Raw genomic sequence first — 27044 nt, 5'->3', positions numbered from 1 at the left:
AGACTGTAACCACCTATCTCACGGTTGTGAGGCGTGGTTATGGCTGAAATTTTACCGCGATTTCGCTGGAAGCGGGTGCAATTATTCAGATTAGCACCCGCTTCCTGTGAAATCCTGCGGTTGGCCTTATGACAAATTTTTAATTATATATATTTATAATTTAAAAAATGCATAGACGAGGTATCAAAATATTAAAATTTTGTATTCTGATGTATCGAAATTTGAATATACCGCCAAATTATCGAAAATGGAGTTGAGATTGTAGGTTATGCTTACTTTGAATGGAATGTGCAATAGAACACTTCTAAATCCAAAAGTCGAGCTCTAGCGCCACCCGTCGTCTGAAGAAAAAAAATCTAGTTACTGACACAACAGGTGTTATCGATAAAGTAGAACATATTTACCAACAATTACTATTTTTATAACGAAAAAAAATTTTCTTTTCAAATCCACATAAGCCTATAAACCTTGCTTTTTTCTTTTATTAATGCTTCCCCCAAAATTTTTCCGCTTTTTTTAAACTTTTAGTTTGAAACGTGGAAACAAATTTCGATCTTAGGACTGGCTTGGTCGGTTGATTTGAGTGTCACAAGCCCTTAAGGTTCGGCGCGTTCGTCTCACCATTCGTGGCTCTATACTACTCAATCACTGAACTGAACCCTTTGGCATGTACAAAACTTTCGCTATAAATGTATATGAAACCACGAAACTAACCAGACCCGAAAAACCTAATTTGCTGTGTGTCTTCTCTTCATTTCTCAAGAAAGATCACTTGGAAAAATGGAAAAGGATTTATTTCTTGACAGACAACTTCATATTGGCAATTTTTATATTTACAAAAGTGCTTTCTACTTCATAACTAAAATATTATAATTATAATAGTGCAATAAACTAATTTGAAACCAAACCTGCTTATATTACTAAAAAATTAATGCAAATCATAACAATATATTATTTCGCGAATTGAAAGGTAGTCATGTAAATTCAAATAAATTTAAACAAGTTTAATTGAACTCTAAAACAGACATGGAAAGCATTTTTCGAACTGTTTTAAAAATCAAATGAGAAATTATGTTTGTACAAAATGGAAAACATCTTCATTATTTGATGTTTCCAGAATGTTTCTTGTTTGATTATTATCGGCTTTGAGGTTTATTTTCTCTGAGGTATTATCGGGCTGAAGAGATTTTAAAGAGAACAAAAAAATACATTCATCTGAAGAGATTATGTCGAAGAACCAGTAAATACTTCGATAACGACTGTACCAGATAGTGGCTCAAACGTTATTGGAAAACGGAGTGTTCGGCATATCTAAGAGTATAAATCGAAAAGGTAATTAGGATACTCTCAGGTACAATGTCTCGTGATTTAGGATATCCATTCATAGGGATTCTCATTGAAATGCCTTTCGCGAAAATTCCAATGACACAGAGTAAAAAAAGCTCAATTTTGTTGCAGAGCATTTTGCTCCAACGATCATTTGACTCTCGAAATCATAATGATCTGTCAATTCGGATCAATTTGATCTTGTTTTTTGGTTCATTTGTCAGACCAAAAAAAATGGCCGCCAGTTCTTGACGCCTGTGTCAGAACGACATAACCTAAAAATTGTATCCAACCGCGCCTAAGTGACAACCACACTTAACAGTTAATATTTTCTATTTTTTTTCTATTTTTTTTTTTTTAACTTTTCAAATACACTGCACGATCAGAAACCATAAAAAGCTTGCATTTGAGATAAAATACTGTAAGAACGTTGGCCATCTTGGTTTGACTTTATACATGATCCCGAATAACACAGTAAAAAAAGTGTTCAAAATGATACACGAAATCAATATCATTTTGATATGGAACAAAAATAATACCGAATTTGAGAGCATTTTGATCGGCCGAAGAGAATGATCAACTTTTGAGATCATAATGATCTGATTCGGGATCATGTATGAAGTCAGGCCAAGATGGCTGACGTTCTTATCATACTTCAGCTCAGATTCAAGCTTTCCATGCTTTCTGATCGTGTAGTATACTTAAAAAGTTGAAAAAATAACGAAATCTGATATTAGAAACATCAGCTGTTAAGTGTAGTTGTCACTTGCATGCGGTTAGACACCATTTTTAGGTTATGTCTTTATGAAACCAGCGCTAATAATTGGCGGCCATTTTGTTTAGTTTGACAAATGAACCAAAAAATGAGATCAAATTAATCCAAAACGAAAATTATTATGATCTCGAGAGTCAAATGATGGCTGGAGCAAAATGCTCTGCAACAACATTTATCCTTTTTTTTTACTGTGAAGATCATCATGATCTTAAAAGTCGATCATTCACTCCGTCCGATCAAAATGCTCTTGAATTCAGCATCATTTTTGTTGCATATCAAAATGATATTGATTTCGGTATCATTTTGAACACTTTTTTTCACTGTGCATTGACTGCAATTCCAGAAGACGCTTTTCAATTTGTCAGAAAGGAAATTACTCACTCTGTTTAATTTAAACTATTTTTTTAATTTACTTACATGGATTCGAGACTAAACTATTTTGTTCCAAAGGGGCAGTGCGCATTATACATCACATGTTTTTCTTCTTATTTTTTTTTGTACCCCTTTTGGATTCAGGGTAATTTTAGTCTCATATTTATTGAAACAATGGACAAATATGTGACGTATTATGTGCATGACCCCAAAGACGTATTCGATAAAAATTTAAATTGATAGATACAAAACTGTTAAAATATTGTGATTCATTAACTTTAAATTATATCCATTTACCCCATATCCAGAAATCGAAATAAATGGCTTTCTGCTTAAATGCTGAGTCTTCTGTTTTGAAAGAAAATGTTTTGACAATTTGGATGACAGTTGAAATAAAAATAAATATAGTAGGCGATATTGAGACAAGCTTCACTTGAATCTGCCACTTCATCATTAAAAGAAGTATCATCTCTATCTTTTGTCTTCTAGAGGGAATATTTAACAATACGTAGTAGAGACTTTAATTTTTCTGCTTTTTCTCTTTTTAATTCATCATTCTGTGCTTGCAGGGATGAATTTTAATATAGCTATCATTCATAGTTCCACTTTTTATACCCTTATCAAAACTGCAGTTTCCTTCTTCTGGGCACTTTACTGGAAGTCGCTACTAATTTAAATGTCACCTTTCACCTTTTACTTTTTATCAAGTTTCTTATTTCTCAAAAGCAATATTTATGCTTCTGAATATCCATTTAATTTCGTGTAAAAAATAATTATCAAATATGTAAAAATAGTCTCTCTATTTTAAGCGAACAAAAGTTTTCTCCTAGGGTTAAAAAAGAGTAAGCTCGCATGAGCCGTTATCCCATAGTAAAAAAAGTTCTCGCTTAATTAGCGGTGAACGTTGTGGTTAAATTTTTTCATCACTTACTCGCGAATCTGGTGCTCTTTTGTAGAATAAAAACGCTAATGAATTCTAAGGAGGTATATTTTTTAACCGAAATTTTCAATCAAAGGGTTTTTATCATCTTGTCATTCTAAATAAAATAAAATTATCAAACTATAAAAGTATAAAATAGTAAAGTTTGCCAACAGGCTTTTTAAATTATAATTTAGGATCTAAAAATTTTACATAGTCAAGAGCAGCTCTAAGCCAGCAGTTTAATTTACGCCGCATTTACTGCCCTTCATCCTACCTGTCTGCTAGATTTAGTTAGTAACCAAGGGGTATGTTCAGTAGGTAGGACATGTTCCTTCATCAGCAGTAGTTTGATTTTGTGACAGCACTCTATTTCAAGCTTGTAACTTTCTAAAGCCATTCATATACGGGAGGATGAAGTACTGCATTAATTATAAAATTTCCTCATTTTTTAAGTAGCATGTATCCATTCTAAAAAAAAATCTATTCTATAATTATATTAAAAAATTCTAAGAGGCTTAGAATATGTAAGATTAACATTATAACCATTTTTAGCTTCATATTGAGAAAAATACCTTCTGAAAGAAAAAGCTACAGTATGAAATGTTCAGACTTTAAAAGAAAAATTCTATTATGCTTTTGAACTATGGAGGGCTTTGCGGTTGGCAGCTGCCATCCGTGAGATTATCGTTTTCCTGTTCCCTCTGCAACAGTCTAACAAGTTTGCGGGACTAAAACTCTCCACAGAGCTTTTCGCTCAGTTTTCTCCCTTCGAGTCCACTCACGTTTCGTGCTTTCTTTTTTTCTATTAACCCCTGTTTGCGGATTTTCCGCTAAAAAATAGTCGAGGAGTTTTACCGCTGTGGATTTAGTGGAAGGATTCAGTCAGATTCAGAGGGGAAAGGGAATTCGAGACAAAAGTGCAATAAACGCGGCTTCGAACAACTGTCAATCGTAACTACCTACTAAGTGGCGAATGTAGGCCCACCAACTTCACAAAGGACTCTCTTCAACCATCACCTTTCCCACATATTCGATTCTGGTCCAGAAACAATACCATTGAACCTTCCCTTCGTGTATAAGAATAGCAGTCGATAGTGAATTTAAAGAACCTGATCCTATTAAAAAAAATCTGCCCGCTGGGCGGGCACATTCACTTCGAGCGCTGCGTGTGCGGCTCGCAAGGTTGAGCACACCTAGGGGGCGCGATTGTTAGTTCGCGCGATTCGCGCTCGAAAAATTATTTACCTCGCGGTACGCGTTCGGTCTTTATACTTCCCACGCATTTGTACACAGACCTTTCGAAATTAAAGGTCGAAGCATCCAGAACTGTAACTTAGTGATTGTGAATTTTATTTCGTTACAGTTCCTTCGGCTTTAACGAACACTTTCTCATAATGTATCTCGCGATGTGCGCTCAATTTTATCCACAATGCGAACTTTTCTACATTATGTTCCACACTGGTGTATTAAATGTATATTACATTTATTTTTGTATCTCGGTCTGGTATAGCTTATTCAGATATTGCAAAATTTTGCACTAATTTTTATTCTGAGCTATCCTGAAAAATATATATCATCCCATAAAAAATACAATTTTGTTATTATACTTTTCATTACAATTTGTGTCGCTTTCCACAAATTTAATCTTTTTATTTTTAATGTTTTATTTTATGATTTCAACGTAAAATACGTATCCTACCGTAAGGCGTTTCTAAGAAAATTTGTAGATATGATTTAGGGAAAAAATTTATTAAATAAAAATTTATTGTAGCTTGTGTCGGTTTTGTAAAAAGTTATTTTCTTATTTTATATGTATTTTTATAATAAAAGCTTATAACAAATTTGTAGATCTTCTTTGGTTGAGTAACTTTTGTCTTTTCATTTCTTTTTCGTCTTTTGTATGGTCAATAACTAATTAATAACGAATTGTTAGAGTATTTTTTTAAATCATAATTTTTGTCGATTCGTCTTTTTTCGCAGTCTGTATAGTTTGACTGCAAACCAAAATTTTTTGTTTTTCTTTATTTCCTTGTGCAATAAACATTTAAATTTTGGATTTTCCAAGAAAATTCCAAAAGTAATTATGAAAATATCGTAGGGTTTTTAAAAAACAAAGCTTTTCTTCTCTGGAATTTGTTTCATATCATGCGGTGTTTAGCTTAAAAATTCAATTTTAATTTTTTTAATTTTGTAAAAGCTATAATTTCGGTATTTTTGTTATCAAAAAAGAGGTTAGAATAAAACTAAAAATGTACAGACACAAACACTCTGGCAGAAACATTTGCGGAAAACTTGTTCTCGGGTTCAGAGAGTTTCAAAATGTGATCATTTGACAACCACGGGGGGGGGGGGTCAAATTTGATACAAATCTAATACCTTCTCTGATGAGAATGTGAAAACACAAGCTGCGATTTTAATTAACAATTACTTTTGTTTATTTTTTGCGTTGCATGTATAATAACTACCTTTTATTTAAAACTAAACTCAAGGTCTGCACTATATATAGTCAATGTTTGATTTATCCTAAGTAATTCTTTTGCTCTCCTAAATTTTGATTTTCATAGTAATAAATATTACCTGCCTTCAATAGCAGAAATTTTCTTTGATTGAGGAGACATCTACCAAAAGCTTCCATTTGGTAAGAAACGACTATATTTGTTTTTGAAGTTTTTAGATAATGGAAAGAACAACTGCAGGAAAGTTTAAAAGCTACTTCTAGAAGTAAAACAACAAAGCTGTTCTCCGATTTTCTTCAAACTTTGTATACTTATGTATTTTGACGCGCTGATTACGAATATGATATTTAAAATTGGCGAGAAGAAGATTTTAATGGTAAACCCATAAAAAACCCATTAGAATTATGGTTTTTTTCTTTTACCTAAGCCAATATGCAAAATTTTGAAAAATCTTTTAAACAAAAGTTATAGATCTCATCAAAATACATATTTTTTGTAACATTCATTTTTTTTTAAGTGATAATTTTCGCGAAAATTAGGGATAATCGATTTTCACAAAAAAAGCCATAAAAATCATGGCTTTTTGCGTTCATATAAGCGAATACGCACAATATCGTTAAATATTTTGAAAAAGTTGTATAGTATTTCTGTGACCAGTCAGAGGGTTGCCTTTCCGCTCCCCACGAGACTTAGGTAAGGGGTAGGGGTTTGGCCAACTATATTTCTTTGATCAGTCACAGGGGTGCCTTCCCACCCCCACGGGACCTGGGAAAGGGGAAGGGGGGTTGACAAACATTATTTCTGTAGCCAGTCACAGGGGTGCCTTTCCGCTCCCCACGAGAAGCTGGAAATGGGTAGGGGGAAATGGTAGGGATTTGACCACCATTATTTCTGTAATTAGTCACAGAGGTGCCTAATTATTCTTGTCATCTAACGATAATGCACAGTACCGAAATAGTTTATCGTTAGATGTATCACTAATTGTCTCGGAAACTATCACTCGTGGAAAAAATGCTTGAAAAAGAAAATTTGTATCTTAATGAGATCTACAACTTTTTCCTAAAAATTTTGCAGAAATTTTTCATGGTTTCACCATAAAGATGGCCTAGTCGGCAATTTTCATTATCAAATTCATAATCAGCACATCAAAGTGCATAAGTATGCTTATCCTGCTACGGCCTTTGAAATCTGAGGAGATATTTAAAATTAAAAATGTTGGTCATTTTCTTAAGCCTCTTATTTCTGAAAAAAATCCACTTTTTATTTCCTTTATTTTTTGTTTATAGATACCTTAAAATTTCCTCTTAAAGCCTGTTTGCTCCTCTATGGTTTACAATAGATGCCAAAACATTGGTTTAGGGTATGTTTATAATTGTTTCTCGAAAATTAAGGGAGATCCCATTTTGTCATTGACAGAGCTTGTAGATGACATTGTTTTAGAAAAATCCCAGAAATTTTTGAATTTTTGTCTTTAAAGAATATTTCTTTAAGAATGTGTCTTATTACAAACAATTTCGAAAAAATACACCTTAATATTTATCAAGTCATTAAAGTTATGAAAGTCAAAAAAAGACCAGCATTTTCAATTTTCAATATCTCCTATTTTTTTGAATTAAAAAAAATCCGCCCGCCTGGCGGGCACATTCTTGTAGCGCGCTATATGCGCTTCGCGCTCGGTCTTTGTATATGTATATTTCTTACACTTGTGCACAGATTTTTTAAACTAAAAGTCAAAACATCGACAACAGTAATTTGGTGACAATGACTTCTTTTTTGTTAAAACTCCTTCAGGTTTAACGAATACATTCTCATCACGTATCTCGTGCTTCGCACTCAAATTTGTATCTCAACTTGTATATCATTTCCATAAATTTATATTATTACAATTCATAACATGCATTGATATTAAAACAGACGTATTTTCATTGTCCCTATTAAAAAAATGCGTATTATTTTAAAAAATTTGTTATTAAACATTTTACTGCAACTTCTGCCGGTTTTTCAAAAACTGAATTTACTCATATCCAATTTTATTTTTACGATTTAAACGTAGCACATGCGGTATACGCATCAGCCTTACTTATTTTAACTTCTAAATTGAATCCCTACCTCAGTGAATCACAAAACTTCCATTAACGATGGTTTAAGGGCGGGGGTGGGGAGCGATTAGTTTCAACCAAGAGTCATAGCTGGTTAGTGTTCAATGCTGAGAAGTTTAAGCAACCTTCCGCAGCGTTGTGTTAGATGGGAGTTCATATGATTTCATTTTCACATTCCCGGCCCGCAGTCGGAAAAAATAACACTTTATTAAACAACATTTTTTATAAACAAATTATTTGTTGAAAAAATGTTTTCTATGATTTTCTATAATCATACGTTTTTTCTTTGTCGGAAGAAAAATTCGGTTTTTTTTGAAGTCCAGTCTTTTCAGATGGGAACTTGATAGGAATTTTAGCAGCATTCATAATAAGTTGATAAATTTTATTTTATTTTTTTAAACAAATTTGACGAAAAAATGCATTAATTAGGCATTCGTCTACAGAAAAATTCGGTTTTTTCTGTGTGAACAGTTTTAATTAGGATATCGAAACAAATAAATTTTCCATCGAAAGATGCACGAATAATGCATTGGTTTATTAAAGTTGTTTTTAAAAAATCATAAAATTGATCAAAAAGTTATGAATTTTGCTGAAATTGTCGTGAAGTACCCAACTAAAAAGACTGCCATTAAAAAAAAGTTTTGTCGACAAACGCCCAAATAATGCATTTGTTTACTAAATTTGATTAAAAAATCATAAGATTAATAAAAAAAATCATGAATTTTTCTAAAATTATCATAAATTTCCAAATTGAAAAAAATGGCCTAGAAAAAAACGAATATTTCTGTCGAAAAATGCCTGATTACTGCATTTGTACATTGAATTTGTTTATAATATACACAATTATAATCAGAAGAGAATTTTTTTCATATAATATTGTTTTGATTCCAATTTCTTGCAAAATAACTTGAAAAAACGTGTATTTATGAAAAATCGTAGAAAAATTTTTTTAACAAATAATTTGTTGATAACAAATTTCTTTTGTACATCGTCTAATTTTTGAGTACCTTTAACTAATACTATTTTATGCAACTTAAGCGATTTCAACCATTTTCCTATTATTGACGAGCACTGGGGTACGTCAAATAGAAAAAGGCTATTTTTTCGTCATATTTGTTTATTTCTAAAAAAATTATAAACCTATTTCGAAAATCTTGTAGGGCACTGAAAAAGAAACATTTTTCTTGTCTTGAATTTTTTTCATTAGTGCGTTATTTGGCTTAAAATGCTGATTTTTCTGTGTTTTTAGAAATTTTGTAAATGCTATATCTGTGGTAAATTTTGCTTTTATAAAAAGAGTCATTAGGCTAAATTGTTCATCTGTTTGAATAATATGAATATCCGTGCCGAAAATTTTTGAATCTTGAAAAAAAATTGGTCTCAAAAATTTTCAAAATACGCTCACTTTTTGAATTTTTATCCAAAATGGCTGGCTAAGGTACTTGACCTTTATTTTAGGACACTTAAGGAGTATACCAAAGGCCAATCCAATCTGTGAATTCTTTCGAAAGTTATCGCGCTACAAACTAAAAATCTACAGACACACACAGCCACAGACACACATCCAGACAGACAGATTCATTCTTAACAACCTGTTTTTCGGATTCAGGAAGTCTCAAAACGTGGAAATTTTACAAAAATGGGAGGGGGACAATTTTTACACAAATGTAATACCTTCTCTTAATGAGAATGTAAAAATATAGATTTTAGGGGTTTTCTTTTAACACGTAAGAGAACGGATATTAGAGTTTTCATATAAAATACTACAATAACTGAATTTTTTTACAAGATTTGATATGAATTTGTTCAAATAAATCAAAAATTGAAAATAGATTTCTTCTCTGTATCTCAAGGTTTTGCGGTATTCTTTGCAAAATGCGGGTCATCTTCATCGATGGCACGTGATATTCACCACCAAAATAATGGAACGTATTTTCAAATATAATTTTTATCGGAATTTTAACAGAAAAATCTACAACTAAATTTTGAAAGGGCTGGCTTTTTACTCATAAGGATATTTTATGGCAACTATTCGGTATCGAAGTCTTTTTCAGTAATTGTTGTCATTTATTAAAACTAAATAATATTTTGCATATTAAAAATAATTTGCATTATTGCCAATAGTTTCGTTGAAATTATTTAAAGGTTATCTTACTTATATATGAGTCAAGTTACGAGCAGATAAGGATATATGGTTACAAGCGGTTGGAGAGGGGGTGAGCAGCTGGTGCTAAAGTTTAATTAATGTCAACATGGCAACGTCTTATAAAGTGTGCGCCTAATCAGCAGATATTGTATAACCATATTCTACAGTATTTTTAGTCTTTATCATTCGCACATATCATTCTTTGCCTTTTTTATGAAATCAAGTTAAAATTGAAAAAACACTCATAAATATTATTATTATATTTTTTATATTTCTTCCGTGTAAATGAAGGTGATTCAAATTATTTTTTTATTCCATCTTTTTTTATATAAAATATATGAACCTCCAAAATATGATTGATTACATTGAATGGATTTATTGGTCGATTAATGATTTTATTAATTACATAATTTTAGTCAATATTAGTTGAACTTTAATTTTCGACAAATCTGCAGTAGATGGAATATTTTAACATACAAAAGGTTTTTATTGAGATAATCAGTTGTGTTTTAAAACATAAAGGAGGAAAATGGGCTTAATTTAAGTCTTATGGGGTTAAGAAATATACTTTTTGTATCTTTTGTAAGTATTTAGAGTTTAACCTCTTTATTAATAATCTTTTAATTCCATATTATTCACATACAGTGAATTTTCAAATTAAATATTGCTTGAAATTATATTCATAATTTTTCCAGAAACAGTTGTTAAACTCAATTGTCAAACGGTAAGAGATTTTTGCATAGTTCTAGTTACAAGATAAGCTAACTGAAATCAGTTTTTAGTGCATCATGTGGACGTTCTCAATTATCCTTACTGGAAAAAACAAGAATAGTTTTCAAGATGTGGATATTCCACATGGTTCATTGAAACCTTTCTCAGGGAACATGAACGCTTACCAATCATTTTTATTACTTTAATCCTTCTGCCTAGCATCTATGGTGTAAGGCTTTTCCTGTAATAATTATTTGCAAGCTAAAAATAAGTGTCAGATTTCACTGGACCCCCCCCCCACCCACAAGACAAACCCCTTACATAATTTATGTGTAATAAGACCACTTTAGTACCGTGCACCTGCCCTTATCTGTAGAATATTATATACATTATTTCTTAGAAAATACACTTATTTTACTGAAAATGTGTTTTCAAGTAATTATATCTATTCTTTCACAAATGTAGCTAGCACCTTACATAAAATTTATTTTCAAATTGTTCAATTTAAGTATTCTGATTAAAACTTTCATAACTTTAAAATTTTTTGTGTTGGTTAATTTTTAAAGTTTTTAATTTCCACTAAACACGATTTTTTTATTACCATTTGTATTTTTTAATTCTATATTTCAGAATTATTAACTGTCGAAGATTTGATACTTTCGATCCTTCTACAATCATCTAATATTTAACCTGGTCAAATACTGTTAGAATATTCATTAATCACCTTCTAAGATGATTTTTGTTTTATTTCAAGAAAATATTCAAGACTCTTTTTCCTCCTTACATGTGAGTTAGCAGAACGTGCATTCGTCAAACGATAAGGAGTTTTTAAGTAGCTTTAGTCGCGGGATAAGGAAACTGCGAGTCATTTAATTCAGTTGTCAGGAAATAACGCTAACGTTGTCACATGAGAGTTGTTTTTGCTCTCAATCGTTTCTTAAATTATTTATTACAATGGATTTCTTAACAGTCATCCTCACTATTTTTGCCATAGGAATGGCCCTGTGTTTTTACAACAAAAATAGAAATGTCTTTAAAGTTCTGGATATTCCGCATGATCCACCGATACCTATTTTAGGAAACATGGCTCCCTGTTTGCTTCGAAAAATGAACGTTTCCCAACTTATTGAAAAATTATACAATGCCTATCCCGAGGCAAAATATTTTGGTCTGTATGACTTTCAGACACCGACCATTGTAATACGTGATCCAGAAATCATCAAATCTGTTGCAATCAAGAATTTCGAAATATTTCCTGATCATCGAGGATTTACAGACGTCAGGCTTGATCCACTATTTGGGATATCACTTTTTTCATTAAAAGGTGATTCTTGGAGAGATATGAGAAACATATTAAGTCCTTCTTTTACTTCTAGTAAGATGAAGATTATGTTCAATCTCATAATGGAATGTTCAGTAAAATTCACAGATGCTCTACTTGAAAGATCCAAGGACAAACAATATATCGCAAACCTCAAGGATGTTTTCACGAGACTTAGTGCAGACGTAATTTCTAGTTGTGCTTTCGGAATTAGTGTCGATTCAATGAAAGATCCAGAAAACAAATTATACGTCATTGGCCGGAAGGCTACAGATTTTGAAGGTATTTTGTCTCTAAAGTTTCTTCTGATCAGAAATTGTAGGATGATATCGAGACTTCTAGGCGTAAGTATTTTCAGTAAAAGTTCAAACCGTTTTTTTACGAATGTGATAAGTTCAAATATAAAAACAAGAAAGGAGAAAGGAATTACTCGTGCTGATTTTCTTCAAATGTTGATAGAAGCCAAAGATAAAAATAACGACAATCGAAAATTGAGTCTTCAGGAAATCGCAGCCAATGTAGTTCTCTTTTTTTTTGGTGGTTTGGATACGGTTTCTACAGTTGTTTGCTTTATAGCTTATGAAATTGCTGTTAATCCTAAAGTACAGGAAAAGCTTCATGAAGAAATCGATGCCGTTCTGAAAGGTTGCAATGGACAATCTACGTACAATGAAATTAATAATATGCCCTACTTAGATGCCGTGATCAGTGAAACTTTGAGACTCTATCCACCAGTTGGCTTCATCGACAGAGTATGCAATCGCAAATTTGAACTTCCTCCAGTTTTTCCAGGAAAGAAGTCTGTAACAGTAGAACCTGGCATGGTGATTTATTTTCCTATTTTCGCTCTTCAGCATGATCGTAATAATTATGAAAATCCAGAAAAATTTGACCCTGAAAGATTTCTTGGAGATAAGAAAGTCAACGTAAATTCAGCTTCTTATATCCCATTCGGTATTGGACCAAGGAAATGTATTGGAAGTAGATTTGCCCTTTTGGAAATGAAAGTGATGATCTTTCATCTTTTATCGCGGTGCATTTTAAAGCCTTGCTCGAAAACTCCTATTCCAATAAAATTGAAAAGAGACACTTTCACAATGATGCCTGAAGGAGGATTTTGGTTGAAGGTTGCAGAAAGGAAGTAGATTTTTATTATCGAATTATTGACCAATTTTGTGCGAAGCACGAGTTACGTGCTACGATATATAATAAATAGAATAAATACTAAAATTAAAAGAACACAAATAAGCATGGCATTGAAATTAGTATAACCTTCAAATTTGAAAATTGCTCAGTGAGTCTGATAAAATATATTCTAATTATTTCTGATCAAAAATACGAACTAAATTAATTTTTTTATTTTTAATAAATTGTATTTGAGGTTACGTTTTATAGTCACACTACCAAATATATTTTTTTTAATAATTCAAAGTAGGATGTCATGTTTATTTTTGTTGTTTAATTAAAAAGAAATGATACATTTTATTCATTTTTCTCCAACATTGTCTAATTGGTTTCTACAGCATATATTTTGTTTATTAAAATCGGCTTAACCATTGAGGAGAAAAAAATTATTTTTTATTTTCCTTCCTACTTTATAATTTCGAAAAAAACCTGCGATTTCATTGTTAATGTTTTGATAACTTTTATTTTACATAGGCACCAAATTATGGAATTAATTTGGACCGAATGCAAGTGCAACTTATAAATGCTTAGAGGGCTAGATAATATAAATATGCCCTTGTATTTGTTATTAATAAAACTTATAGGTCATTGTAACAAAAATAATTTTGCTTTATTTTATTATTGCCTTGATTCTTATTTTTTGATACAACAAATTCTCGTTTATTATCAGTATAGTGATAACTAATTTTCTGAGGTTCTGGCTACCAAGTACTTCTAATGCTCGGTTCTTCGTTGTGGTTATGGCCCTTAGCCTAACTCTAATGTCATATATAGTATTAGTTGCTTCTCCTGTGGTCATGTATTTCGTATAAATCATTATCCACATTATTTGAAACTACCTACTTCCTACAATCTCGTGGCATCATACATTTTATGAAGATCGTATAATTTGCACAGGAATTACGTAGTATTTTTGGTGGTTAAGGGTGGGGGGGGGTAGGTTAATGATTCCCATGATATAATTACTGGGGCGGGGGTGGAGTACATTGTCAAAACCATTTATATAAGGTACATAGTACCTTATTTAAAAGAAAATTTAAGTTTCTTTGATAATAAGTTGACACAGTATTACTTGTAAATTACATAACAATTCTAGTAGCGCCTAGGAATATTAATATTAATATTGAATATAATGATCATACATTTACGAAATAATAATAAACGATTAATGTTTCAACAAAAATAATCTTTAGGGCCTGAAATGTAATTTCGGCTTGAAATTTCAACAAATTAAATACCAATTATTTCCAATTTTTTTTTGTATAAATTTAATCATTTTGTTAAAAATCAACTGTCTAGTGAAAGTGCATTTGTTGCGGTTAAAAATGATCTTTTTTGTTTGAAATTCACGTTTTCATGTTGAAAATTTAACTGTTTTATAGAATATTTGCATGCGACTTGCGACAAACATGACTTGGTGCAATGTGACTTGCTGCAAATGTGACTTACCACAAGTATGTCTTGCCAAGGATTGACATGACTAAACTCTAAAGTATTTTGTACAAAATTTATTCTTTTTTTGCTAAATTTAATTTTATTTAAATTGAAATTAAGATTTTCTTTTGTTAAAATATCAGCTATCGTATTTTCTGTTTAAAATTAACTTTTTCGTTAAAATTAAAAACTCGTCTTTTTAGATCGAAAATTAAACATTTTGGAGAAATTCATTCTTTTCATTGTCTGCAAAATCTTTTTTGTTTGAGGATTTTAATGCTTTGTTGAAAATTTGTCTCGCTTGGTAAAATTCAACTGTTTTTCGATTTAAAATGTAAATCTTTTTCTATTAAAATATCAACTATCATATTTTTTGCTGAGAATTAATCTTTTTTGGGTTGAAAATTCAACTACTTGATTGAAAGTTGAAGTGCTTTATTTACTCATAATAAACATTACGGTATTTTTATCCCCAGCCCCATTTATTCAGCAAAAATTACATATGATAGAGGGGTAAGAAATAGCGGATTCGAAACTTACAGACCTAAACAAATGTGAGCCTATATGGATCAGTATTTCAGAAAAAAACGTAATGTAATTTATGCAAGATCACATTGTAATCGATGGGACTCTTTAAATTTAGAAAAGCTGAACTATTATTCAAAAAGCTTTTTAATACAATAATACAATGAATATGAAAATGAATGAGGTGGGGGTTAACTTACAACTTAGTAAATCAGTCAAGGGCCGAAGATCACGAAAGGCCTCGCAGGATCTAGTCTTTGCCGGGGCCGGAAGTATTTATAAAAAGACAGTCGCTCCAACCTATCTCGCATTCCATATAAATCAGTGTATCCGAAAATGTATGAGTTCTCAATTTACGTATCACATACTTAACTACAAAGATGTTCGGGTGAGCACCCTTGTGTAGCAACGGGGTAGAAAGAACTTGGACCTGCGCAGGCCGTATCAATCTTGGGTGAGAGGGGCGCGTGCTGGCACCAGGGGTGTTAGTCACGGCCCATCTGCCCATCACCCAACACGTAAGTCCGTTTTTCGCCTAATTTCAATGAAATTCAATTTTTCAAGCACTCGTGCCACTTTTTCAAGTGCCTTAACCACTCGGCTCTTTTCGGAGTGAATTAAAACTTCGCGTCCTTCAAAAATTTCGAAAACCCTTTTTTCCACCCTCAGGAGGTTACACAATGGATTTCTGTGATTCCGCCAAAAATGGCGGGTGCGGGAACCTTTCTCGACAAATTTGCTTGAAGTTTTTTATAGACTTATTGCATTATTTAGTTAATAAATTTAACTTAATCAGCATAAAATACTGTACTTAAAGACTATTTTACTATAAAAGAAGGAAGTATTCTCAAAGTAACTTAAAAGAATAAGTTTTTTATATTTTGGAGAAACATAAAATTTATTTTGTTGTGATCAAAAGATATATCTAGCATCCTCATAATGTTTCAGTTCAATAGTTGAAAAATGTATATTCTCGAACATAAAAAGGTATAAAAGAGTTATCCGACAGGTTTTGAATAGTGATAGATAGCTCTTTTATTCATATTCAAGTTAAAAAATTATATTATCTACATTTTATTTGAAGGATGATTTGTTTGGATATTGATAATTTTTTGCTTCAACTTGATTTCATTGAACCTGCTTGGTTGATCGAGAATCTGCGTGAGTTAGGGAAGGTCAGTCCACTTCGTCTGGAAGAGAAAATGTGTGGCACGTGCAATGCACGCTTGCTCAAGGCACAAACAGAATATAAATATGAGGATAATATTCTGTTGGTACGAATCTAGGTGGCTAAGTTTGAGAAATATAGTAAGCTAAAAATAGAATTGCATTTAAGAAAGTTTGTTTCTTCTTTCTTACTTCCTGAAAGTAAAATTACATAAACTTTTTAGTGTAAAATCATAATTAATTTTGAGCATAAAAAACAAGAAACTCTTGAGGTGGGAGATAGTGAGAAGAATAGTCTGAACTACTTAAAACAACTAAATCAAATTAGGGCTTGAAGAAATGGCAATAGTTTTCATTTAAAAAGTTTTTAGAGTATCTTACATACTTTTCAATAAATCTTTGAATGTCAAAATTATTATAAACTCCGTCTTATCAAAAGTTTTTTAAATGCGTAAGTTTAAAGAAAGGCAATAGTGTTTTCATAAAATAAATATCATACGTGTCGTTAGTGCAGATGGATCGAATAAAAACAACTATATGCATACAAGAAATCACTGTATATGAATAATTTCATGAGAATTTAATCAAAAATTCTGTGCATTAAATGTATGAAACAACAATTAGTATAACTTGCAATGTATGTGAAAAATATGAAACCAAGCCTTAAATGGAGCTTTCAAGGGCCATCATTTCCATCATTTTAAATATCATTCAAACCTTTTTTATCATTAAATGAAGGTTTAAAGTCGCATCAACTGCAGTGGTAATTAGCGCCTACAATAGGTTTCATACATTACGTGCTTGTAGAAGAAACATTATTCGCAGTTTTTAGATGCATAGCGTATGATACTGAGCACTGAATATAAATATTAAACACAGTTAATATATGTGAAATTTCACAAAAATAGAATGACACATAAACACTGTATGAAATGTCCTCTATATGGGATGCCGGATATCGATAGCTTGAAGATAGTTCAGTACATTATGGAAGGTAATTCGGTCGGATAGCATTTTCTTGCAGTAAGTCCCGATTTTATGCTGAATCCGTTTATCGTGGTATTTGTCGCAGTCGACTAATATATATGACGTATGGAGACAAGAACTTCACAAAGATTACATTGTGCTGTCCCAGTTTTAGCGATTAAGTGGGAATGGGTTGAGTTAGTGTCCGATTCTCGTTCTAGTTAGCGTCACTTGGTCTCTACGATTTTCTAAGATGATTTGATTTTTTGGAATAAATCTTCTCTCACCTGGCGCAGCTTGGTGTTTTTAGAGGATTTCTATTTATCTTTCCAGAAGTTTTTAAAAACTTGACATACATAGTTCTTAAATTCTTTATAATATACAGGAACCGACATGGCAGGTACAGGGAGTAGACATGCTGATTTGGCTAGAGCATATGCTGTCTCATTTCTTTCAATTCCCAGATGTGATGGTATGCAGATTAAGATTACTTCCTTTCCTCGCTTTCATAGAGTCCAATATAATTCTTTAATTCCTTGCACCCTGTGATTAAATCTGTGGGTGTTGTTGATGGCCTCAACTTCCTACAGGGAACCCGTAAGAATAGCAACGCAGGGTTCATTTGAAATTTCTACATATTTCATAGCTTGCAAAATAGCGTAATTCTCGCATCTGAATATACTAAAGCAGTCCGGTAATTTATACTGTAATTGATTTCCAGGTGTAACCATAGCGCATCCACATCCATTGTTTACTTTTGATCCATCAATATAGATAGGGATGTGATTTGGGAACCTACTTAGTATTTCTACGAACACAGCTTTGCATTCAACCGGATCGGTTTGATTTCTGGGCAGTTCTTTCAAATCAGTGATTGCAGTGGGACCTGGAAATGTCCAGTAGGGAAAATTGTAAAATCTTCTGGAAGAAATTGTTGCCATTTCGATGTTGAATTCTTGTAGATAAGTTTTCATTCTGACGTAGAGAGGCACGTATGAATTTGTATGTTTCCTGTACCCCTCGGGGTATTTCCACAAAAAGATGTTCTCATATGCAGGATTACTTGGTGTGGAGGCTATTGCAATAGCGTAAGTCAGACTGAGCTGCTTTCTTCTGATATCTAGTGGTGATTTTATTCAAAATTTTGTCAATCACACTCAGACATTTTTTTAGTTCAGACAAAGAAACAATTTTTTTGCTAGAGAAGTAAGAAATGTGTATAATACAGCAAATTTTGTTAATACATTCAAACCTTTGTTGGTATAACAACAAAATTTTCTTTCGTGCATACAATAACCAAATCATTTTATTTTTAAAAACAAAATTTCGTCAGCATATTTCAGAAGGAGATTCTAATTTATTCTAAAACAAGATCTTTATTTTCATACTTTTAAAAGTGGTAAGAATTTTATGTTACTAATTTTTTATTGGTGGAATTTAAAAACGGTTTCGTGTTCTATAAATTGCAGGATAAAATGTGAGTAGTTCCAGGTTGATCATAAAAAAGTTACTTCTTTAATAACTGTATAAATTTGTAGGTTTTAACTAGGCTTACAAATTCGAATACTCACGTCTCTTAGAAATTAAAGTTAACAAGAATCTTCATTAGCTTTTCTCCTCCGAATTCCTGCATTTTATTTTTCGAAAAGGCGGAGTAATGAGACTCGTATGATGAGCGCATACGTCTTTGTTTGTAGTTAGGCAGACGTGACAAACGAGATCGCATTCATTGCTTTAGGATTTTAATTTTCTAATTTTCGTGCCTCTGGCTTCTATACAACAACTTGAAACTCATTTATTTTTATTTCCAGTTAACGTTATTGCGCAATGTTTAAAAGTTAATTTTAATTTCAATAGATTGATCTTTAAAATATGCTGGGATGAAGCCTAATATTTATTTCAAATCAACGTTTCATCATTTATGAGAAAAGTAGGCAAAAAAATAAAATAATTTTATTATATTTCTATAAAATAGAAATTAATAAAATTTTAAATATGATTCGCTCACGAGAGATAGAAATCCAAGGTTACTGATTTAGTCATCGATAAATATCCAATTACAAATCAGAAATTTAAATTCAAAATTTTAATTTGAAAATTCACTTAAGTAAAAAATAACCTGCTGCGAATTTTTTATTTAGGAAAACTAAGTTGCTTGTCCCGCTTGGGTTATTTTTTAAAGAACTATATGTATATACTATCATGATATAGATTCTATTTCATTCTATATAAACCATTTATTTTAGAGAGATGTTGGTTCTTGCAATGGACCTCATCGCGTTTTCGATTTCACATTGAAGATACCCGTTCTAATCTTCATTGAACCTTAAATTGACTGAAGTCAGATTTGGAAATTTTTATTCTATCATCTTGATTAAAAATGATTTTTTTAAGTGACAAAGATATTAGACTGAAAAAAATGGGAGCACGTTTCGCTTATTCAATAAAAGATTTGCAACCCACAATTTCTGGATGTGAAACTTATGACCTCGACACATTTTTCAAAGCTAACTTTAATTTAAATTTTGGTCGTTGTCCTTACAATTGAATAAGAATCGAGACCCTGTCATAACTTTTGACCTTCATGTTTATCAGGTAATTTTTAGGGTTAAAGAAGAAGAAAAAAATCAGTATGTTTTTCCTTTTCGGGTACTGCCTTCTGGAGATCTTATTGTTCTGCTTGTTTCGTGGTGAAGTCTCTTAAAAATTGAAGCGCGTGGTAAGAGTAACACTCTCGGAGCCGACCAGACTCTTTCAGAAATAGGGGTTGCATCGCTTACTCAAAAGTAATGATTCGGTCAAGTACTCTTTGTCATGTTGGGATTTTTGAAAGATTCTTTGTTTTCGTATTAATACCATCTAACCGCATTTAAATGAAAAAATATGGTTGAAGTAATCAGAACAACCTGTGTTCAATGAACTTGCAGATTCTATTTACTATTAACGATAAGATTAATATTTTATAACTTCTTTATAGCAGGTCCATATCTAGGTTCATCGAAATTCTTTAAGAGTAGACCAAATATTTTCGATGATCCTAGATACTTCGTTCTTTTAACTGAGTTTGGTGAACAAATATCAGAATGAATTTTTGTAAATTGTTGTTCATGATGGTGGCAGCTGTATCATTTTCAACGTATTAAAGGTCTATGCAATTTTCTCCATCACTAATGAATCTCAAAAGTTCTCTTTCTCCTTGACTTTTTCTTAATTATTTTAAATCAAATATTGCTCCTAATCCTTTCACTGAAACTAATGCATTTCATAATTCACTCTCAACCCTTTTTGCTAGAAAGAATTCCAATATCTACGCTACTGAATTCTTGAAGGCAATGCTAAATTAGTAATGACAATTTCGGAGCGCTCGGATACTCTTGGCAATTCAGGGAGCACATCTGGCAAAATTAAGCGAGATAATTGACCACCATTAGAGCCGATTCTCTCAACTGATTCATGAAAACTTTTCTCTTCAACGCGCTTTAATTCGGAGTATATGGAAAGTATCAGGAATTTGTCATTTAGTAAAAAGCAAAGTTTGGAAAGTGTTATTTCTTTCAGAAATAAAAGAATTAAAACTTGAAAATGATTTTCATATCCTGACCTATTAATTCACTGTTTCCTGATGCTGGACATTTTTCCAATTGAATTCAGCCGCAGTTATGTATCTCATAACTCTAAGCTTGCATTTAAAAATATTTTTTAAAATTAATATTATTGCACCAGGTATAACCTAGCTTGATTGAAAATATATTGAATCCTCATAAATAAATGACTCAGAGACGAGATTTCAAAAACAAAATTAATTTTTATTTAAATGGATACATTAAAACCCAGATATCTGAGCTTTCAAGAAAAAAAAAGGAATTTATAAAACAATTAGTTTGACTTTTAACTAAATTACATTGTTAATCTAAAAAGCCGAATTTTTTGGAGTCAGTTGTTTAAAAAAAAAAGATTATTTTAAATGAAGAAAGATGACATTTTACTATAAAAGATAAACTTTCAAGTTACATGGAGAGAAATTTCAAGAGATTAATTCATGGAAGCGCGTGATTTTAGACCTAAAATTTGTACGTGCTCTAAAGTCTCGGATTCTATGATCTAAAAGTACAGAATTCGAGACCTGAGAGCAAAGGAGCGTGGCCTATTACCTTAAATTTGGAGACCTATATTTTAAAAGAAGGTTAACGTGATCTTAGTTCTTGCACCGAAGCGTGATAAAATCTAGGAGTAGTGCCGTGAATTAATCCCTCGAAATTTCTCTCCGTGTAGAAAAACTATTTTTTTTTAACCAGTTGCATATTAAATTTGCAGTTGAAATAATTCATTTTAAAACAAGAAAAAGCCAGCCAGTTAAATTCAATCAAACAAGACGAATTTTGAATCAAATAATTGAATCCTTGACCAAAAATATGAAGTTTCAACAAACAAGATTGATTTTATAACCAAATTGATGAATTATCAACAAAATACATCAATTTTTTTATCAAATAGTTAATTTTTCAACTTATGAAGGTTTAATTTCTAAGGAAAAATCGAATAGTACAATTTTTAGAAGAATAATTATTTTTTAACCAACATTAAGGCACGAATATTACAACCACAAAATTTCATTTTTCACCAATGATGAGTGCTTAAACTAATTATTTTTTAACAGGTTAGTTCAAATTTTTAGCAAATAGTTGAATTTTCTATTTAAAAAGTTGAATTTTCAGGTAATTAGTTAAATTTTTTACCAACGACAGGAATTTTCCGCCATGGAAATTAAAGTTCTACCATAATAGATAATTTTTTAACAAAATACATGAATTTATTCAAAATTACTGAACTTTGGAAACAAAAAGACGAATTTTCTATACAAAATAATAGAGTTTTTAACCCAAAAATGTGATTTTTCGACAATAAATTTAATTTTCTAACATATAATTCAAATTTCATTAAAATAGTTTAAATTTTGATCGCATAGTTGAATATTTAATACAAAATATTAATTTTTATCACAAAAGTTCTTTTTCAACCAAATAGTTGAATTTTCGAACTAGACAAGATACATGTTCAAATAAATATGTCAATCTTGAACAAAAAATAGAATAGTTATATTTTAATGTGAAGTAATTATTTATCAACAAATAAAAAAATTGTCAACGAAATAAATAAAATTTAAACAAATTTAGTCTTTTAAAGAATGATTTTTATCCAAGAAGATTCATTTTCTAAAAATAAAAAGAGTTAAATTTGTAAGAAAAGAGATGAAACTTTAATCCAAAAAGTGAATTTTTAACAAATTAGTTCAACATAGTTGGTTTTTTTATTGGGTTCTATTAATTTAGTCCACATTAAAGCGAAAAAAGAGAAAAAGGAGAAGTTTGATGAAAACAAGGGGAAAAATAAGAATTCCTAAAAAAAGCGTGAATGGGTAAAAGAGGTAAAAAGTGGGTAAAATCTGTATCTTGCTTTATGAATGTCCCATTACATCTAATGCAAAAATATTCCAAGCTGTACTTATCAGGTAAAATAAAAATTTATTTTTAAGGTTTGTATTTTTTGCAGATATAACTTAAAGATAAGATTATCTTATAATAATATTTACTGTGACCTATGTGGAAGCTTTGCATCTTACAGACTTCGTAAAAAGAGGCAGCCGAGCTAGAAATAGATGTAAGAAGAACGTAGGGGTTCACAGCTTAATAATTTTATCTAGAATCGTCTTTCCTAACTTTGTATTGCCCAGAAACTGGCGATTCCGCTCGATGAAATACGACTTTGAGATCTCTTTCGCTCATTGCATTCGTCATCGCACGGAACACAGTTGAACCAGGGCCAACCGTACTGACATTTTTATGGCCGTACTGGCTACGGAGAAACATTTGAGGAATAGTGCACAATGGAGAGGGCTTAACTTTCGGAACTGAAATCTTCACAAAGGAAATACGATACAAGAATTCCTGACGAGAATACACTAAGGCACACATATACATATGCAGACCTGAAATCATGCATATTGTGAGCCTGATTCCTGCCCCGGCAAGTTTCGCAAAGTTCAATTTAATCCTGAATCTTGCCCTGTAAAATGAGTGTGCATTTTCAAGGAACTTTCGAACTGAATTCATAAAAAGCTTCAAGGTATCAATAGAAATGAAAGTCATTCGATAGTTGCACGATCTTAGCCTGAAGCGAATTGCTAAGAAAGTGCGGAGTCAATCTTTAGCAATGGTCCGAACTTCAATGGATCATTGTTATCCAGAGTGTGTGCGATTTCATTCGAAAACTTTTTGCTTTTGAACCCTTTTCTTCAAATAATTGATTCTCCAGACATAAACCCTTAAGCAACAATAAATAAAAACAAGAGATAATAAGCGCCCCCTCCCATTTTAAGGCACGATTTTTTCTTTGATTTCATTTGATAAGCACCTAAAATAAAACACAAATAAAATATTTGAACAGACTTCAAGGCTTAAAATTCTAGCACTCAAAAGAGAGTAAATAAGGTGATATTTAACGAAAATAGAGAAATATTCATAATTTTCAACAACAAAACACTAATCTGATCAAAATAGATGAATTTTTGAAATAAGGATGACTTTAACAAAATCGCTGAATTTTCAATTGTTTGGATGTTAAAAAAACATTCAAAACATTCAAAGGGCGCGCGTGTACGCTCTCGCGCTCGTTTTCGTACGTTTAATGCGTATGCTTTAAGTAAATTTTTTCAAGTATTGTAAATACTATAACTTAAATCGAAAACTGTAATTTAAACTTCTCAGGAATTACAGCCATAAATAGTGACTGCATTTTTTTCGATTTGATTTTAAAGAAGGTTCTCAAAGCACCTACGGCTTTAACGATTACATTCTAATTACGAAACTCGCGCTTCGCGCTCGATAATTCATATCCACTTGAAAAACTTCATGAAAATAATTTGTAAATCTTGTTAAAATCTACTAAAAATAACGTTTTAAACTTATGGATCTCTTAAAAAATCAAAATTGCATATTTTTGAATATGATCCAACTTTTGGAACTTTTGTCTAATTAAAAAATGTCATGATAATAGTTTAGAAAAACATATATTTTACATCTAGTAGAAATTTGAATTGATATTTCTGAATATATTTCTAAATATACTTGATATCTAGTGATGAATTGAAATGAAATTCTTTAACCTCTTAGAAAAATATATATTTTTTATTTCTCTGAACATTTTCAAAATGTTCAAAACTATATAACTTTTCTAATTTTCATCAGAATAAAAATCTTCATTTGGATAATTTGCAAGTCTTCTACCCATCTATAAGAAAATTTGACAAAAAGTTTTTTATTGGAAAAAATTTTTTTTTTCAAATTTTGAAAATGCTCTAAATTTTTTAATTTTGGTTGGAAATATCTGCTTAACGAACTTAGCCTTTACTTTGGAAACTATAAAAAGTTTATAAAAGGCTGACTTGATTGGACAAATCCTTCAAAAGTTAGCGTGGATACAACATACAGACAGACAGAAAGACAGACTGACTGACAGACACCAATAAAGTTTTATGATTTTTGGATTCTGTCAGTGCGGAAACGTAAAGATCCGTTAAAAACCAGAGATCGAAAATTTGGAAGGTTGCATTACACTCTCATAAATGATAATGTAAAAATAATTAAGTTTTGAAGAGTAATTAATTAACCAATTAGTTCAACTTCCATCTGAACAGTTGAATTTTCAATCACATAAAAAATGAATTTTCAAAAAAAAATTAAATTTTTTAACCAATAAAATGCATTTTTAACGAAGTAGTTACATCTGCAACTCAATAGTACAATTTTTAACCAAAAAAGAATTTTAAATAAAAAATTAAGTGAACACAAAAATTAATTGTTCAGAATAGTGGAACCTTAAACCCATAAAATGAAATTTCAAATAAATAGTACAACATTCAATTAATTAGTTGAATTATCTAGCAAAAAATATAAATTTTGAATGAAAAAATATTAATTTTTAATTAAATCAGTTAAAAGAATTTGTTTTCAACTAAAAAGGAAAGAAATTTTGAAGAAAATAGATAAATTTTCAACCAAATTTTTAAATAGCAACCAAAAAAGTTTAAATCTGCACTAAAAATATAATCGTAGACATTTTAATTAAAAGAATTTTGTTTTTAAAAAAATAGTTCGATTATTTTATTGCATTCTAATAATTCAGATCGCATTCAAGCGAAAAAATGGAGAAAAATGAAAGTTTCTTGAGAACAGTAGGAAAGAAGGAATTTATGAAAAAGGGTCAAGGGGAAAAATGGAGGAAAGTTTGTACAGTCTGTAATTGATACTTAAATTGGAAAATAAAATCACTAAGTTTTATTTTTTTCAAGAATTTCAAAAGATTGTCATTTACATTTATGTTCTACATGTGTAATGTCACACTCTTTGTTGCCTTCTCTCCCATCCTTAAATCACACACATCGTACAAAAAGCTTTTCCCCCCTTGAAAGTGTTACGGGAGAATGATTTTTGAAATTTTAATCCCCCTCCCATTCTGTGGATTTTTAAGATTTAGATGACACCCTTTTTTCTCGTAAGATTTTATTAAGTGATTTCGAAAGATTTCAAAGCGTTACAAAAGTTTTAGGGTATTTCGAAGGATTCCTAGATATAACGAGAGGTTTTATAGATTTAAAGTGATTTTAAAATATTTTAAAAGATTATAGGATATTTCAAGAAATGCCTATGGATTTTGATGGAATTTTAATGGTTTAGAGAGATTTTAAGTCACAGCATTTTTAAGGATATCAGTGGATAATAATGGGATTTAGAACATTTCACGAGATTTCAAAATATTTGCAACGATTTCAAAGGATTTTAAGGAATTTGAACCGATTTCAATTGTTGTAAAAGGGTTTCGATGATTTCATGGAATGTCTAGAAAAGCCTTATTTAACAATATCCGTGGAATTCTAAGGATTGCAAGAAATTTCTACAGAATTAAAAATATTTTAGAGGGATTTAAAAAATGTTCAAAAGAATTTTATGGTTAAATCCGCGACCCTATATTTATTGGACGGACATAATGCAAAATATATCATAATAAAAAAGCATGTAAAACAGATAATGATATAATGCGTATAATAGTACGAAAAGTAATTTCATCATCCAAAAAAGCTTTTAATTAGCATATTAAAAAAATAATAATTAGAAAGAGGAAACTTGCGTAGTAACTGTATTGGACCGCTTTCCGCAAGTAAGGATTCGTACCTAACCTAATACCTAAAAAAAGCCTCACTTAATTAATGAGCACTCACTTAGTAATTCATAAAATATGATGATATAAATAATTATTTTCGGATTAGTGTGTGAACTACTTTACCTGGGTTTCCAATAGGCTCACTTGCCTGTTTTCAAGTTTAAGCAAAAACTCACAAATTCGTATTATCCAGAACGGGTGATTATTATTATTACACCATTAAGCCATTTCCCTTTCGAGGTAGGCGTGACTCACTCGGCAGGGGAAAGGAGTAGTGTGTGGATGGGATAGAGATTTTTCAGGTTGATCCAGAATTCTCGTGCCAAGCGAAGAACCTCACGAAGCCGTTATGTAAGGTTCCCCACTTGGGTCCATTAATAGCCAAGGTCTTTGTTTCAGGCGTCGTTCACTCTACTGACACTC

The 27044-nt window shown here is 31.1% G+C and overlaps 2 protein-coding genes across 3 annotated transcripts in view; both read left to right on the top strand.

Annotated features, from left to right (window-relative positions):
- The window catches only part of LOC117174134 (neo-calmodulin-like), a 338301-nt gene that overhangs the window by 100857 nt on the left and 210400 nt on the right, over positions 1 to 27044 (top strand). The window contains exon 1 of one of the 2 annotated variants that reach the window (XM_033362928.1): positions 15773 to 15790. The exons of the other annotated variant lie outside the window; for it this stretch is intronic. The gene's annotated coding sequence lies outside the window, so the exon portion shown is untranslated. Of the gene's footprint in view, positions 1 to 15772; positions 15791 to 27044 lie in introns of those variants that run through there. 2 annotated transcript variants of the gene reach the window in all.
- LOC117174133 (cytochrome P450 9e2-like) lies at positions 11682 to 13916 on the top strand. Its single transcript, XM_033362927.1, has one exon. The coding sequence runs from the start codon at positions 11762 to 11764 to the stop codon at positions 13271 to 13273; it is 1512 nt and encodes a 503-aa protein (XP_033218818.1). The 5' UTR covers positions 11682 to 11761; the 3' UTR covers positions 13274 to 13916.

Source organism: Belonocnema kinseyi, chromosome 6 (assembly GCF_010883055.1).
Source record: "Belonocnema kinseyi isolate 2016_QV_RU_SX_M_011 chromosome 6, B_treatae_v1, whole genome shotgun sequence".
Lineage (NCBI taxonomy): Eukaryota > Metazoa > Arthropoda > Insecta > Hymenoptera > Cynipidae > Belonocnema > Belonocnema kinseyi.
Note: the sequence above shows the minus strand (reverse complement) of the source record. Positions and strands in the feature narration are given on the sequence as shown.

Bases quoted from the DNA above. Each gene is read 5' to 3' on its own strand.
- LOC117174133 (XM_033362927.1), top strand. From the start codon at position 11,762: ATGGATTTCTTAACAGTCATCCTCACTATTTTTGCCATAGGAATGGCC.